The sequence below is a fragment of the Neophocaena asiaeorientalis genome, unplaced genomic scaffold (genome assembly GCF_003031525.2).
Source record: "Neophocaena asiaeorientalis asiaeorientalis breed wild unplaced genomic scaffold, Neophocaena_asiaeorientalis_V1.1 scaffold489, whole genome shotgun sequence".
NCBI lineage: Eukaryota > Metazoa > Chordata > Mammalia > Artiodactyla > Phocoenidae > Neophocaena > Neophocaena asiaeorientalis.
The window spans coordinates 3,366,190-3,383,506 of NW_020174791.1; the positions used below are offsets into that span (position 1 = coordinate 3,366,190).

Here is a 17,317-nt window from a genome sequence, read left to right on the forward strand (position 1 = left end):
GTCCGCGCTGTGGGGCGGCTTGGCGGGTCCGGCCCTCACGCGGAGCGGTCAGTTAGGGGTCCGTGTCGCGTTATTTATCCTCGGAAGGCGCGTTTGCGCTCCGAGCCCAGCGCCCACCCGACCACCCCGGAACCCCTGGTCACTGCCTACCTGTCTGGCGTGCTCTGGTCCTCGTGGGGGCCGCCTCGCCACAGGGTGCCGGGCCTGAGTCGGGTGGTCGTCACTTCCTGCTGGACGACGCGCTCGGCTCCGGCCGTGACCTTTGCTCTGCCGCGGGGACCCGCGGACCCGGACAGGCAGGCGCGGTAGCGCGGACGCCGGCCCCGGGTTTCAGGTGCTCCCGGGCCTGCCGTGCAGGTGGGCGTGGGGTGGGTTTGGCGGCGGCGCCCCGGGAGATCGCTGGGCGCTGGAGAGGAGGCCCCGGTAACCCGCAGGACGAAGGGGCGGGCGGTTCTTTACCGGGGGTGCTGCCCTTGTTACCGAACCCAAGTCCGGCTGCTCGCCGCTCGAAAGCCAATTCTCGAGAGATAGATGTTGGTAGGTAAGGAAAGGTTGCTTTATTTCGGAGGCCAGCAAAAGGGGGGGCGGGGAGGGCGGATGCCTGTCCAAGGGCCCTGCCCCGCCCAAAAAGGGGGCAAGAGCTTTTATAGACAGAGGGCGGGGGCTACGTGCAGACACAATGCAGTCAGCTCTGACGGTCATCGTGAAGCTGGTCATCGGTGGTCTGACCAGCGTCATCTCGATGTTTTAGGTGGAGTTACTCTTCAGTTCCAGGGTCGGTTTGTTTCCATTTCCTCGAGGCCAGCGCCTGGTCCTCATGTAGTTCACTTCTTCCACCTGGTGGGGTTTCAGTGTCTACAAGACGGCTCCCCGGGGAGGACTCCGAATATTACCTGTGGCCCTTAAGGGGGAACAGAGGTCCTTGACTTTGCCTAATGACTGCACTATTATTATTTGGTCTCCTTTGACCGTTTTCCTCTGTTTCTGTGTTCTCTCGCTTCTCTGATTAAAGCTATTCTTTGGCTCAAGGTTTTCCACAGACAGAAGGCGGGCCGAGGACACGGAGGGGCGGGGCGGGGGTTTGGGAAAGGACCATAGCGTCCTGCTCCGTTTCAATCCCCCTTTCCTTTGGTACTCCTCAGTCTTGGGGAGGGCCGGGTACGGAACAGGAAGGGGAATAAGGTTTTGGGTAGAGAGGTTAGTTATCAACTTGGCAGGGGAGCTCGGGTTTAGTTCCATTTCTGTTTCAGTTTTCCCCAAGTGTTTGAGGGAATGGGGCAGTGACCCCTCTTGGCTACTTCTTGCTGAAGTGGGGCATAGTCCTGCCTAATTTGGGGAATGGACACAGAATTGGAAATAACTTCAAGCTCTGTGCTTACCATCAGTATTCTGTATTATGAGAACATTACCTCTCTCCTTGATGACTTTGTCATAGTACCTGGACAAGCATTTGAAAATTGGTAGACATTTTACAATGAAGATAATAATCAAAATGCATCTTCATATTAGTCTCTGAATGTATTGTTTCTTAATAGTTAAAGCAGATCTGCAGTGTATGTTTAATAGGCCATAAACAGGCTGTTTTGGTTAGCCTAAAGTTCAGATGAAATCCTGTGTAAGCCAGAATGACTTCCCCATACATACCTCAGTACGTGAAAATTTCCTCCATCATTTTCCCCTTTTAATTGTAACTCTTTCCATAGAAAGCATTGACAGTCAATATATTTTTCCAATGTAGCCAGAGTGGCTCAGATGCCTGCTCTGGGTCCATTCATGTCCCTAGGTGCTAGGCCTCTTTTTGTTTATATATTTGCCTAGTTGTCCACGTTGGGGGAAAACGAATCAGATATCATGAACAGGCTCAGAGGTATGTTAATCGGGAAACGCTTTATGGCCATACATCTTATCATTTGTATCCAGTTCTCACGCAGACATTGTACATGTGCTTTCAGCAGTAAACTCAGAGCCAGCATACACATCATGAGTGGTTATATACTCTGTGACAACTTCACTGGACAATTTTTTCCATCCTGAACATCGGGGTCAAAAGTATGGTTAGAAACAAAACAGCTTTCCATCAGAATTTTTAAATTTCTTCCTCAGTTCATCAGTAAGGTCTGAAAGTTATCATGTTTTCCATATAATTTAACATAGCAAATAATCCTAATTAGTTTAGAAAAAATATTTTTCTCTTAACAGAGAGAGAAAACAAAATTGAGTCTTGTATCAGTTTACTGTTAGTAACAAAATTCATTTACGTAATTAAATTTAGTCTAATCTTAATCCTAACAACATACAAAATTCTTTTCTCAAAGTTACTTTTTCACAAACATTTTATCACTTTTTGGATCCATACAAATTTATCCTTTTTTTCCCATCCAACCAACGGTAAGACAGAATTATTGTCATCATTTTTCCTCAACGAAAATATCTCCGTTCTTTATACTTTTCTTCTCCGACAACACATATCCTACTTGCTTTACACACTGAAATGCCTCCCTTATCATTTTTACACATTACAATTTTTAACCCTTGAAAACCTTAACAAAACCAAGAAACAAATAATTGAACTGTTTGTTATATCAGTATTTTCTGATGGGCAAACTTAAGAACATATTCCATAACCTCTAAAACCATACACTTTTTCACAGCACAGTTTCTCTTTAATGTGTTACAAGATGTGTGTTTAAGAAACCCAGACATAGTGCTTCCCTGGTGGCGCAGTGGTTGAGAATCTGCCTGCCAATGTAGGGGACATGGGTTCGAGCCCTGGTCGGGAAGATCCCACATGCCGCGGAGCAACTAGGCCCGTGAGCCACAGCTACTGAGCCTGCGTGTCTGGAGCCTGTGCTCCGCAACTAGAGAGGCCGCAATAGTGAGAGGTCTGCGCACTGCGATGAAGAGTGGCCCCTGCTTGCCGCAACTAGAGAAAGCCCTCGCACAGAAACGAAGACCCAACACAGCCAAAAATAAACAAATAAATAAAAAAGAAACCCAGACATCTTTAGTTTTACTTTTAGTCTTGGCAAGAAGACAGGAAGTAGGTAAATTGAGATTTGTTTGATTTGTAAGTGCTTACTTTTAAAGCCAATTAAATAGAGCTCTTTGCAAATTAACCAAAGCCAAAGACACATATTGAGACATACATACATCCAGGCAGAGGTCTCAATTGTTTCATCTTTTTACATTTCATGAATTAGGCCTTGCAACTAAACTTATCAGTTTATGAATAACAGTCCAAATGGTCAAATTTACACTCAATTTTAAAAGGCTTTTTTTCCCCCTCCTTTTTTTTGTCTTGAGGTTTTACTAATTAACCCAAGGCTGAAGTCTCAGGCAAAGTGGGCTGTGTTTGTATTTCAAGAACACGATAAGAGTTAACTTCAAGTTTTTTCCTAGGCATATTTTTGTTCTCTCAGGGTCAGAATTCTGAAAACAGTATTTTATCAAGCTAGCTTTCTCTAACTGCGTATGCAAAAGAATCAGTTTGGGAATTTCAAAAGTTTCATCTTAACCAATTTTCTCCGGAGTCTAAAGAATACTGTTGCCATACGTTGGTTAGAAAAAATCATCTTTCTTTTTCTTTGTCATACTTTCATAGCTAAAAAATTGTTTTTAATGAATTGAGCCTGAATTTCCCATTTGACATAAGACAACGAAGATACCCATCACGTAGATGGGATACATGTTCACACACCAAAAGACAGATCTGTCGCAAATCCTCTTCAAAGGATGACCAGTATGGAATCCCAAACAAACACTTCCCCAACACAGACGGTCCTCAACGGTAGACAGACGTCAGAATCAACTGGCAAAATGCCCAGATAGCACTTTGTGCTCACAAATGGGAAGGGTGCCCGGGTGCACACTAGTGGAATTAACCCGGCCTTGGAGCTGGTCAGCTCGTCCCAAACACACGTTTCATTTCCACCAACCAAAAGCGAAAGTTGGCAGCCAGTGCCGAGCAGGGGAGAAACAGGGAGGATTCCTGAAACAAATGTTTTCGGCAGCTGCTGGGAACATCCCCTAAAATCCCCCTTGGGGCTGGCTAGCCACAAGCAGCTGGCTAGTCGCGGCTTATCCTGGCGTGTCTGCCGTAGCCGGTTGCTCTACTGTGGGAGGCCCAGGGAGGCCAGACGCTGCGAGGGCACAGCCCCACCATCGGGCGCCAAAATCTCTTACCGAACCCAAGTCCGGCTGCTCGCCGCTCGAAAGCCAATTCTCGAGAGATAGATGTTGGTAGGTAAGGAAAGGTTGCTTTATTTCGGAGGCCAGCAAAAGGGGGGGCGGGGAGGGCGGATGCCTGTCCAAGGGCCCTGCCCCGCCCAAAAAGGGGGCAAGAGCTTTTATAGACAGAGGGCGGGGGCTACGTGCAGACACAATGCAGTCAGCTCTGACGGTCATCGTGAAGCTGGTCATCGGTGGTCTGACCAGCGTCATCTCGATGTTTTAGGTGGAGTTACTCTTCAGTTCCAGGGTCGGTTTGTTTCCATTTCCTCGAGGCCAGCGCCTGGTCCTCATGTAGTTCACTTCTTCCACCTGGTGGGGTTTCAGTGTCTACAAGACGGCTCCCCGGGGAGGACTCCGAATATTACCTGTGGCCCTTAAGGGGGAACAGAGGTCCTTGACTTTGCCTAATGACTGCACTATTATTATTTGGTCTCCTTTGACTGTTTTCCTCTGTTTCTGTGTTCTCTCGCTTCTCTGATTAAAGCTATTCTTTGGCTCAAGGTTTTCCACAGACAGAAGGCGGGCCGAGGACTCGGTGCGGGGAGGACCATAGGGCCCTAGGGGCTCCGCTTCGCCCTCAGGTCGGGCTTCTCTTCGCCGTGGCCCCGGCACGGGGCGGTCTGGGGTTGGGGCTGCCTGCCCGCCTCCTGACCCGTGACTGCACAGCGCCGAGTTCGTTGCGTGGGAACGGGCAGATGCGTGTGCAGACAGTTGGCGAAGAGGTGCTGGGGGGCTGTGTGTGGCAGAACCAGGTGCCCAGAGCGGCACAGGCCTGTGTTCCTCGTCGGCCCCGCGAAGGGGGCCGCCGCCCTGGGGCCCCCTCGGGTCCCTGATTCTCCTCGCGCGGCCGGGCTCTGCCAGTGTGTGCGACCAGTTCTGTCATGTCCTTGCCGGCACGGGCATCACTTACTGGCGGGAGGAGGGCAGTGTGCCTCTCCGTGTCGATGAGTGCTAAGCTTTGCTTTGTCATCACTTCAACAGGCCTGTGTTGAGGGCTCCCGCGGACATCCCATTGTTGTGTTGATGTTCGTGTGCGCGACTTTTACTGGCCGGCACCCCCACCTCTTTGGGAACTACTTTATGTCTGCATACTCTGTTATTGTGCTCCAACACGTTTTTCCTATTAAAACTTCCCAATGCAGAAGTTTTTTAAAAATTAGATTTGTGCTGTCGGGAACTTCAGTGAGCTTGGATGGAGTTAAAATTTCATCCTTTTAAAACGTTAAAATAGCAAATAAACTTGGATTAAGTGTGAGTCATGATTCGCCATTGTCACAGAGTACACTGTGGAGATAAATCTCAAAAGCTGGTTTTCATATTTAATATGATTACTTTAATATTTTTTTTTAAATTTATTTTATTTATTTTTGGCTGTGTTGGGTCTTCGTTGCTGTGTGCAGGCTCTCTAGTTGCGGCGAGCGGGGGCTACTCTTTGTTGCGGAGCACGGACTTCAGTAGTTGTGGCTCTCAGGCTCTAGAGCGCAGGCTCAGTAGTTGTGGCGCAAGGGCTTAGTTGCTCCGCGGCATGTGGCATCTTCCTGGACCAGGGCCCGAACCCGTGTCCCCTGCACTGGTGGGTGGATTCTTAACCGCTGTGCCACCAGGGAAGTCCCAATATGATTACTTTGTAAGTTAGTTTATTACTTAGTCATCAAACTACTCTTTGTAAATAAATATTAACAGCTTCTAAATAATTTGTAATAGTTTTTGAATACATTTGCCTTTTGTGGTTTTGATTGGCTTATCCCTTTTTATTAACTGTTTGCTCTGAAATAACTATAGACTCACAGAAAGTTGTAAAAAACAGTGCAGAGAAACTTCTGCACCCTTTCCCCTGCTTCCCGGTGTTATCCCCTCGTGGATAGCACGATAATGTAAACACTGTTAACTGCATTACACCCCTTACTCAGCTTTCACCAGTGTGACGTTTGCATAACCACCACCACCAGTGCAGGCTCAGAGCTGACCGTCATGCCAGGGAGCCCCACCAGGCCTCCTTGCACTCCCTGGCAACCAGTGATCTGTCCACGGCGCCATCATTTTGTCATTTCAAGGAAGTTGTGGAAGGGTCTTCCCTGGCAGTCCAGTTGTTAGGACTCCGCGCTTCCACTGCAGGGGGACTAAGCTCCCGGTCTGGGAACTAAGACCCCGCATGCTGTGTGATGTGGGCAAAAACAGAAAAAAGAAAGAAAGTTGTGTAAATAGGAACGTTTATCATGGGGCCATATGGGATTGTCCTTCTTTGCCCCACAGAGGGCCCTGGGGTCACCCAGCCTGTTGCAGCGTCAGTGTCTGCTCGCTGGGTCTGCTCACCAGCTGGGGGACACTTGGGCTGTCTGCAGTGTTCGCTGTCGCCAGAAAAGCTGCTGTGAACGTTGTGCAGGTTGTATGTGAACATCAGGTGTCTCTCTGGGATAAATGCCCAGGTGCAGTTGCTGGGCTGCATATTTCGTTTTTATAAGAAACCGTCAGGCTTTTCCAGAGCGTCTGAGCCTTCCGTGTTCCCACGGCGACGTGTGAGTGGGTGTCCCTCTGCAGCCTCTCCAGCTTTGAGTTGTTTAGCCTTTCTGACCGGTGTGCAGTGACATCTCGTTGTGGTTTTGATTCCTAACCGCTCATGATGTGGAGTGTCTTTTCGCGTGCTCATTTACCCCGGGCGCACCCCCTATGGTCCGTTCCTCTCTTTTGCCCATTTTCTAATCGGATTATCTGGTTTTTTACCAGACATTTTGAGATTTCTTTATATTTTATAGATACGAATCCTCTGTTGGATATCTAGCTTGAAAATATTTCCTCCCCATCTGTAGCTTGTTTGTTTTTTATACCCTCTTAACAGGGCCTTCCACAGAGCAAGTTCCTAGTTTTAATGAAGCCCAGTTTATCAATTTTTTTTATTTTTTATGAACTGTGCTTTTTATATCATGTACCAAAAAAATTCTCTTTCGCCCTAGGTCCCCAAGACTTCCTCCTGTGTTTTACTTCTTTATTTTTGGCCACACCGCACAGCTTGCGGGACCTTAGTTCCCCCCAACCAGGGAGCGAACCGCTGCCCTTGGCAGTGAAAGTGCGGACTCGTAACCGCTGGGCCACCAGGGAATTCCTTCTCCTGTGTTTTATTATAAAAGTTTTATAGTTTATGTTTGCTTTTTAACGTAATCCATTTTGATCCATTTTGAGTTAATTTTTGTTTCAGATGTGAAGGTTAGGCTGAGGTTTACTTTCTTGCCTGTGGATGTAGAATGACTCCAGCACCGTCTGAAAAGATTCTCGTTCCTTCCCTGAATTGCTTGTGTGCGTTTGTCAGAAATCAGTCGAGTGTACTTGTTCTGTTGGCCTGTGTCTGCCTGCGCCAGCGACACAGTCTTGATTGGCATAGCTGTAGAGTCTTAAATCAGAGAGCGGACTCATCTTCCTTTACCCTTTTTACTTTTTTATTTTATTAGTTTTGTCTGTGTTGGGTCTTCGTTGCTGCACGCGAGCTCTTCTCTAGTGCGGCGAGCGGGGGCTACTCTTCCTTGCGGTACGCGGGCTTCTCATTGCAGTGGCTTCTCTTGTTGCGGAGCACGGGCTGTAGGTGCGCAGGCTTCAGTAGCTGTGGCATGCGGGCTCTAGAGCGCAGGCTCAGTAGTTGTGGCACACAGGCTTAGTTGCTCTGCAGCATGTGGGATCATGCCGGACCAGGGCTCGAACCCGTGTCCCCTGCACTGGCAGGCAGATTCTTAACCACCAGGGAAGTCCCTATCCTTCTTTTTAAAACATGTCTTAGCTATTCTAGCACCTTTGCCTTTCTATATATGTTTTAGAATAAGCTTGTCCATATCTACAAAAAAATCTTGCTGAGATTTTTATAGAAATTGCATTAAAGCTATAGATGAGTTTTGGGAGAACTGACATATTTACTATGTTGAGTCTTCTAATCCATAATCAAGGGTGTCTCTCAGTTTATTTAGTGTTCTTTGGTCTCTTTCATCAGGGTTTTTAAAATACGTTCAGCATACAAGTCCTCTACATGTTTTGCTGGATTGCATCTGAGTACTTTTTAGGCGGCTGTGGATGATACTGTCTTTAATTTCAGTCTCTCCCTTTTCTGCTCGTTGCCCGGGCTCAGACTTGCAGTACAGCGCTGATGAAGAGTAGTTGGTTCCCAGGCTTATTTCTTCACCGTCAGGTTAAGTTAGCGGTAGGTTTTTTCTAGATGCTCTTTATCGAGTTGAGGAAGTTACCCTTTGTTCATAATTGCTGAGAATTTTTACCATAAACGGGTGTTGGATTTTGTCCAGTGCTTGTTTGTGCATCAGTTGATGTGATCAGCCTGATGAATGATGGGTTACATTCATTGAGCAGGCTTTGCGTTCCTGGAATAAGCCCCACTTGGCGATTGAGCTGTTCTTTCTAAACATTATATGTTGTGTCCCCATTAAGCATGTGTCAGATAACACAAAGTATTACCCCAAGACTCAGAGTAATATAATTCTTAAACTACAAGTAGAAGCTTGAAATGGCATCACCTGAGTATTTAGCTGTAGAAGAAATTAAATTTCAGCAATTGTCCCAGGAGTGGTTGAGGGCTTGTCGGGAGTGGTTTTGGCCCTGGGTAACGTGCAGCTCAGAAGACCCCTGCACTGCCTTGTAGGTGGAGGTTGTGGGAACGGGGGAAGTCACTAACTTTTATCATTTGTAACATTGTTATTTACAAATAGAAATTCATCTCAACCACTTAAATGAGAATTACTTTGAATGATTTCTTCCTTTGAGTATGTTGCCCATAATATCAAACAAAATACATAAAAATGCAGTGATTATAAAATGAATTTGAAGCTTTTTGAACATTTCAGCATCGTAGGATTTAACTACCTCCTTATCCGTATCTTCTCAGGGTTACAGTGATCTTACTAGATAGTTATTTCTGTACCTTCCTGGGATGATAGAGTTTTCCACAGCCTCCTAGGATTACAGCATCACCTGCCCAGCACAGGCTGCAGGCCCAGTTGGTTTTAGGGCAGGCCTTCCTTGCAAGCAGGTTTCAGCCTCTCGCAGCCGGTGCTGTGCCAGGATAGTGGTCTTCAAGTTTTGTGTGACCAGAGGTTTGGCATTATTGCCTATAATGATTGTCTGTTGATCTTTCGTGTTACTGGAAAGTGGGGTATGCCCTGATAGAAGCTTATTTTAATTTAGGAGGGGCTAAGTCAGAGGCATGGTTTCCAGAAGACGAGGAGTGGGGTCTGCAGGGTCCTCTCCCCTCCCGGGACCCTGGGCCAGCTCGTGCCCTGGGCCTCCCTTTTGGGTCCCGTCGTCTGTGTCCACTGTGGTCAGGCATGAGGGGCTCAGGAGTGCTGGCCCAGATGCCAGCTGTGTCTCTCCTAGCTGTGTCACCTTGGACTTGGGGTCCCCTGGACCCTCCCCGCACGGCTCCTCGCGAGGGTAAGTCAGGCAGTTTGAGTCGAGTGCCGCGACAGGGCCTGGCCGGGTCGGTGCGGGTTCTGCCGCTCCCTGGTCATCCTGGTCTGGGGTAAGTGTCCACATTCCTGCAGCTGTAACCCTGGCCTCCCTGGCCTGCTCTTTCTTCTTGCACAGATAGAGGGACGCACAGCCTTGTCTTCTTACTTATTTATTTATTTAGGCTGCGTTGGGTCTTCGTTGCTGCACGCGGGCTTTCCCTAGTTGCAGTGAGCGGGGGCTACTCTTTGTTGGGGTGCGTGGGTTTCTCCTTGAGGTGGCTTCTCTTGTTGCGGAGCGCAGGCTCAGTAGCTGGGGTGCACACACAGGCCCAGCCGCTCTGCGGCATGTGGGATCTTCCCGGACCGGGGCACGAACCCGTGTCCCCTGCACTGGCAGGCGGACTCCCAACCACTGCGCCACCAGGGAAGCCCTCTCAGGAGCTTTTTAAAACTACTGATGCCTTTGGTCAAAGTCAGGTGTGGCAGGTGGAGGTGGGGGATGCAGGGACCCCGTCACCTTTGACCTTATCGTAGAGGCCCCAGGCTTTTCTGGAGTCCTTAAACTTTATTCTGCCCTTCGTGCCGTCACCCCACGTTGTCCCTTCTGGTGCTGGCATCTGCATCGTGGTCTCTGTCGTGGTCCCTGCCGCGATGGCCCTGTTTCCCTTGCTTGTTCAAGAGGTGACGTGAGCCGTTGGCAGGCTACCCTGCTGGGTCTTTCTGAGCTAGGAGTCCCGCTCTCCCTCTGCTTCCCGAGGACAGGCAGGTCCTGAGGCCCCAGCAGCGCGTGGCACTGCCGAAGCTCTGCCATTAGTCAGCAGTTCTCTTAGAAAATGACCTTTGGTCCAAGTTTTTCAGTGAGTGCAGTTCTTTTCATCCCTTGTCTAAACTGGCTTATTTATTGTTGCTTTTCTCCAAGCTCTGCTCTTCTTTTTCTACTTTTCAACCTACTGATTTCTGCCTGTATTTTTGTCACCTCTTCTGCCTTTCTGAGGCTTGTTTTATTCCTTTTCTAGCTTCATTGACTTAGGCCTTAGCTCATGACTCCTAATTCCCAAGGATTTCAGCACAGCTCAGTCGGGGGCATGGACTTTGGGTTCATGCTTACCTTTTCGATCCACCGTCACGGTTGTTTTGATACCTCTTTTGAGCCCTCAGTTGGTTAGGAGAAAATTCAAACGTTCCCCAGTAGTTGGAGGACTGTTGTTTTGTTTCTGCTTCCTTTTTTTTTTTTTTTCCGGTACGTAGGCCTCTCACTGTTGTGGCCTCTCCCGTTGTGGAGCACAGGCTCCGGACGTGCAGGCTCAGAGGCCATGGCTCACGGGCCCAGCCGCTCCGCGGCATGTGGGATCCTCCCGGACCGGGGCACGAACCCGTGTCCCCTGCATCGGCAGGCGGACTCCCAACCACTGAGCCACCAGGGAAGCCCTCTGCTTCCATCTTTTCCTGCTTTACTATGTTGTGGTTAGAAGATGAGCGTGCCTATCTTTACTAGTATTTGGAAGTTGAACTTCTCTTTGAGGACCAAGTACGTCGGTTTTGGCCAGTGTTTCATTGGCACTGGATTAAAGCGCAGGCTGTTTGCAGGACATGGAGTTCAGTGGGTGCCTGCTGGTGGTCTTATCAGGTATGTTTAGCCAGATTTTCTGGGCCGAGAGGCATTTAAGACTGCACGATGGGGACTGCTCTCTCATGAAAGCGTGCACCCCTTGGCACGTGGCCACACCGCAGCTTGGTAGACCCCTAGCTCTTCTGGATTCACTCAAAACCACAGGTAGATTCCCGAGTTCTTAAATATCTTTGGGATGGAAATAGACTATTTGCCAAGTCCTTTGGTAAGTTGGACGTGAGTCATTTTTCCCGACAGGGCGGGTGTAGGTGTGTGTATACGTTGTTCTGTAAATACAGATATTTACTGTATTTTATTAAATCAAGGCCTCCGCGGTTTTCGGGCCGAAGTCCTCCTCGTCCATCGACTACAGAAATGGAACAAGAAACAGTCAGCGGGAGTGCGGAGCTGCGTGCAGAGGCAGCCTCCTACCGCTGCTCCGCGTGCCATGGTGACGAGGACTGGGGCCTGGGCCACCCCATCCGGGGCCGCGCCAAGTCCCGCAGCCTGTCGGCCGCGCCCGCCCTGGCCAGCACCCGCGAGTTCAGGTACCAGGCCTCCTCTGGGCCTGCGTGGGCGCTCAGACACGCGAGAGGTGGGCGCTCTTGCTGCCACAGCTCCCAGAGGGCACCCCCAGCCACTGTGCCCGCACGCTGCGCAAGGTTGAGGCGCGTGGGTGGGGCCCGTTTGCCGTCAGCGGCACTGGGCGGGCCGGACGGGCTGCGGCAGTGCCGGCCTCAGAGCCACGAACGCCACCCGGGGTCTTGGGAGGAGCTGCCCGAGCCGGCACTGCCGCAGATGCAGGGGGCCCGGTGGACGGCACCCTCGCCTGCTGGGCAGTGGGCGGCCAGCTCCCAGCAGAAGCTTCCGTGCAGAGTCGTGTTGTCCTCCCGTTTTGGTGTCCCTGGCACTGCAGGGGGTGCGTCTCCGGGCGGGCGGCCTTGGCCGAAAGGGCGTTGAACCTGGTGTGGTGGCAGCAGGTCAGAGGTGGCCTCCGTGGCCACAGTGCCCTGTGAGTCACTTTTCAGTTATAGGAAATGTTGGGTCACTCGAGTACTGCCTGTTTTTATTGAGAGCACAACTCAGAATGAGTATTTTTGTTAGAATCTTAATCTGGATAACTTGGGGATCGTTTCTGAAGTCTTGATTCCCAAGTATAGGCCCAAAAGCTCGTCTTCAAATAGACTTGCCCAGTCAAGAATTCAGATTCCCAGGCCCTTCCCCTGGGTTGAATCCCCTTGTTCTGGGGTGGGGCCTGGGCACCTGCACTGGTTTGGGGTCCTTGTTCTAAGGAGTATTTCTAAGTGTGCCCCCTCTAATGGCTACACGGACAGCATGTAGCCCTCCAGCCAGAGCTCTGGGGATCAGGGCAGGGTCTTCCAGGACTGTCACATGGGCGCTGGGCAGATGACAGAGTTTACGTCATTTGGATTAAAAATATTTTGGAGAGTTTAACACAGTCTGTGCCTTGTCTACACGTGTGTGTCTTTCAGCCGACTGACGGCCCCTGCCCTGTGCCTCTCCCCACAGGAGGACCCGCTCGCTACACGGGCCGTGCCCAGTGACCACTTTTGGACCAAAGGCCTGCGTGCTGCAGAACCCCCAGACCATCATGTGAGTCTTCTGGGAGGCTCCACAGGGCTGTTGTCCAGGGGCCACTGGACTGTGGGAGGTTCTGGCTCGGGGGGCAGTGAGTGTGTCGGGCGGCTTCTGAGGCCCCAGGAGGCCACGCGGCACCGTCTCCGACTCGCTCGGGACGAGAGAGTGGGTGCGGCCTGCTCCTTGGGCGCAGTGGGTCGGAGGGGCCTCGACTCGTATTTAGAGCTAACTTGCTTTTTACAGGAAAAACTCTAGGAGAGAAAAATAATGTATTTCATGCTAATGCGTTTGGTGGGTCAAATATGTTTCTCTTAATTATTATTGAAATGCAGAGATGTCAGTTGGCATTTTTGAAAAGCTGAGTTCACTTGTTTGAGAGATACCCTGACTTGCAGGCACAATTTTTTTTTTTCCTTTTCTTTTTTTATGTAAGCTCTGTATTTTAGCGACAGCCTGAGGGCAGTGCAGCTTGGGGGCCCCTGGCCGTGCGGTGCTGGCTGAGAAACTATTAGAAGCGAAGCAGTTCGGGCTGTTTCACTGGACACTTGAACCCAGCTCCCATCTCTACCCGTCCAGCACCTCCTCCAGGTGCTGGATGGTTCCAAAGCGGGGAAAGCTTTGCTCCTTTGCTCTGTGTCGTGTGTGTCCTAGGGGAGAAAACACTCAAATGGCTTCGTGGCCACAAGAGCTTCATGTTAAAACAGCAGAATTCCAGGTCGGCCCTGCCACTGTGCCTGGCGGTGGGCTCACCACCGAGTGGGCCGTCTGTGCCCCCTTCTTCTGGGGAGCCATGGCGGGTTCACCTTCTGGGGGCAGTCAGACCAAGGGCCCAGGTGGGCTTCTGCGACTCACCGTCAGGGGGGCCTTGCTCCCTGCAGCTGTCTACCCGTTCTCAGCGCTGGCCCAGTGGGCAGATGGTGCCGGGCCCCCGGGAGCTGCTGTGCTTTGTGGACCCTGGTGACCCAAGGGCGGCCTGGGTACTGGGGTAACTGGTGTCAGTGCCTCTACCGTCCAGGTGCTGCCCTGGCTCTCTAGTCGCTGCTGCTGGACGCGGGCAGGTCCTGCCCACCTGCGGCGCCCACCCCGCAGTGCCCCACGTTTGCACTCCGCACAGCATCCACACCGGTGACCAGCCCCCCAGGCGCCCCACGCCCTGCTGTGTGCACTGCCCCAGACTGCCCTGCCTTGACCTTTTACCGCTGCCGGGGGGCCCCTCCCTGCCCTCCCTGGTCTTGGCAGTGCCGCTCCCTCCTCGTCACTCATGGCTCAGCATAAGTGCCGCCCTGGGTGGCCTCTGGCCATCCAGCCTTAATTGGCTGTCAGCTACTCCCAGCCCATGTCACAGGTGTGTGTGTGTTTTGGCCTCGTGAACCTCGGGTGGGGTCTCGGGATGGCATCTGAGCTGCTCCCCGAGGTCAGGTGGGATCGTGGGGAGGGGTGCTCCGAGCAGAGCGGTAGGTGCTCCAGAAGCGTCTCCGAGGCCCTGCGCCCGGCACAGTCCTGCCCTGGGAGGACAGGACTCCACTTCTCCATCTTGTCCCTGGCGCTCCCAACACCGTGGCCGGTGGGGCAGGGATTATGTGCTGACCTTTCTCCTGATGCTGAAAAGGAACATACTGTAGAGGAGTTGACTGCAAGGCATGTACTTCCTATTTCCTTGTTTCAGACCTCACCATGAATGTGTATTTTCTGTTATGTTGAAACGTGGAATTGCCAACATCTGACGCCTTTGGCTTTTGAGACAGGGCTCAGATGGGTCCCCCGCTGAGCTGTCAGGCATCCCTGCCTCCCGTCCAGCCCCCAGAGCCTCTGTGCCAGGGAGGGGCCAGCACCGCTCTTTGCAGTGATCCAACAGGAAGTGACCAGTTGGTACCCGAGACGAGCTGATGGCGATGTGGTGGCTCTGGCTGGGCGTGGCTGAGTCTCGGGTCTTGAAGGGCCGTGAGTCCGGCCCACCTGGTCAGTGAAGGGGGGGCTTCATCATCCACCTGGGCAGCCAGGCAGACTTCCGCTGACCCGCCTGCCCTCCCTCCAGGCCCCGGGGCCAGGTGGAGTGGCAGGAGGCCCGCGAGTGCCCGCCCCTCCACCTGCGGGCCCCTCCCACGGGCCAAGCCGGTTCCGCAGCCCAGCGCTGTCGTCTGCGGCTGGACGGGGCCCATCCTGACCGCCCAGGGCGTCAGAGCTTGGCGCCCAGCCTCTGAAGAGCAGGCGTCTGAGGCCTGGCCTCTTTGCTGTTAAAGGCGATTGGACAAGAGGATGGTGTGAACAGTAAGAAGATCAGATACAGTTTGTTTGGTTTGATTTTTCATTTTCGGAAGTTCTCCTGACTTGTTGTTTTATACAACCTTTGACAAGTTACAGTATGTTTTGCTTTCAGTTTTGAGGGTACAGAAAGCAGGGTTGTGGTGCAGTCGCACATTTGGGGAGTCTGGTCGGGGCTGGTTTGCATGGCACTCCCGCTGTCAGTCAAGCGTGACCGAGATGCTGGCACCAAGCATCGCCCTCCGCTGAGCCGCGTGTGTGACCCGGGCTGGTGGAGACCCTGGCAGAGGAGGTCATGAGTGACCCCTGCCCTCGCAGAAACGCCTGGAAAGGGTGAGTGATGGTCAGTCAGTCACAGCCTGGGGCCAGGGACCCACTGCTCTTTTAATGGTTCACGTCACGGTTTGGAGAGTTGCTGTTGGGGTCGTCAGGTTTTCAGGGAGGCCGCAACCACAGGGTGTGACCTGGAGCAGTTGTCTTGATTGGGGACTTGCGTCAGAAGGGAAGTCACTGCCTGCAGCCTTCAGGCTGTTTCCCAACAGGCGGAGGGCTGTGCTGCCAGGCCAGGCGGGCGCCTACCGGGTGCCCACAGAGGTCGGAGTCCTGGCAGGGCTCGGCCTCGGGACCCCCGCCCCTCAGGGAGGATCTGCTGCCCGCGGACCGTGCCAGCCCCCCAGCGCTAGGGGCCAAGGCTGAGCGCCACAGAGCTTGCAGAGCTGTTGTTGGCAGGCAGGCCCAGCTGACTTTTTTTGGTTTTTGCTTTTATTATTTGAGCAGGTTTAGGTTTAGGTTCGCAGCAGAAGTGAGGAGAAGGTACAGAGATTTCCCATGCCCCCCCCAACATCGTGTCACCCACATTCCCTGGTTGACACCAGGGTCCCTCCGTGCGGTGCGTCCTGTGCTTTGGACAGACGTGTGACGACACGTGCCCACTGCTGAAATCTCCAGAGCAGTCTCACTGCCCCACATCCCGCCATTGACTTTAAAACCGGGTGGCTTTTAACTGTGAAAGTTACGGTCACCTGAGTTGCTCACACAGTGGTGTGGACGTGGGGCTGTGTCCCTCTTACGAGTCAGCAGGAGGCCTGGGTCCCCCGGGACAGAGTCCCCATCTGTCTGGGTCTGGGTGCGTGTGGGGTTTCCTCCGCAGCAGGTCCCCGAGTGAGCCTTGTTCCAAAGGAACCACGGGCAGAGGTGCGGTCAGGCAGCCAGAGGGAGGACACTGCTCTGAGTGCACCGAGCGCCCGCTCCGGCTCGGGGATCGGCCGCGCTGGTGCAGGAGACACACTCCGGGGACGGCCCAGGGCCAGTGCGAACGCTCGTCTCCCCTCAAAGGCACATCCAGGACCCTGCCAGCCAGCGGCTGACGTGGAACAAGTCCCCAAAGAGCGTCCTTGTCATCAAGAAGATCCGGGACGCCAGCCTGCTCCAGCCCTTCAAGGAGCTCTGCGTGTACCTGATGGAGGTGAGCAGGGGTGGCCGCGGGGCTGGGGTCAGAGCCGGCTCCCGCCTGGGGCTCCAGGGCCCTGGTCCTGCGGCTGCTCAAGTCAGGAGGCTCTGTAACCAGCGTCGCCGAGCCTCCAGCAGCTCAGCAGCGTGTGAAGTGGAAAAGCGGTCGCGCTTTGTCACCGAGACAGAGCTGCTGCCGCCCACCCCCTACCCAGCATCGTACAATGCCAAGCAAGGCAGGAAGGGGGCTTCGTGAAGACCGGCCCACCCTGGCCTGGCTCTTACCGGCAGGGCTGACGCGCCCATGTCCTTTCCAGGAAAACAACATGATCGTGTACGTGGAGAAGAAGGTTCTGGAGGACCCCGCCATCGTGAGCGATGACCGCTTTGGGCCAGTGAAGAGGAAGTTCTGCACCTTCAGAGAAGGCGAGTTGTCCCGTGGGGCCTCGCCCATGTGGCCATGCCTGGCAGCATCGGGGGTGTTTGACGGCTCTTCTGTGTCTGCCTTGTTCTCTAGATTACGATGACATCTCCAACCAGATTGATCTCATCATTTGCCTGGGAGGAGACGGGACCCTGCTGTACGCCTCATCGCTCTTCCAGGTGAGGCCCCCAGATGCCGCCTGAGGATGGCGAGGGGAGGCAGCGGCACAGCAAGTTTGCAAACGATACCAAGTGCTGCATCTGCTGTCCGGTGCTCGACACTGTGACAGGCCAGGCGTTTCCATGC

The 17,317-nt window shown here is 52.5% G+C and overlaps 1 protein-coding gene across 5 annotated transcripts in view; it reads left to right on the top strand.

The window, feature by feature from the left end:
- Nucleotides 1-17,317, top strand: part of NADK (NAD kinase) — a 23,396-nt gene that overhangs the window by 1,049 nt on the left and 5,030 nt on the right. For 3 of the 5 annotated variants that reach the window (XR_003005242.1, XM_024760180.1, XM_024760181.1), the window contains exons 1-6: nucleotides 10,978-11,295; nucleotides 11,604-11,825; nucleotides 12,808-12,891; nucleotides 16,474-16,603; nucleotides 16,905-17,013; nucleotides 17,105-17,190. Coding sequence is in view for 4 of the 5 variants with exons in the window: in XM_024760180.1 (XP_024615948.1) it covers nucleotides 11,141-11,295; nucleotides 11,604-11,825; nucleotides 12,808-12,891; nucleotides 16,474-16,603; nucleotides 16,905-17,013; nucleotides 17,105-17,190 (786 nt within the window). In the remaining variant the exon portion in view is untranslated. Of the gene's footprint in view, nucleotides 1-10,977; nucleotides 11,296-11,603; nucleotides 11,826-12,807; nucleotides 12,892-16,473; nucleotides 16,604-16,904; nucleotides 17,014-17,104; nucleotides 17,191-17,317 lie in introns of those variants that run through there. The other 2 variants (XM_024760184.1, XM_024760183.1) reach the window with 1 other exon arrangement.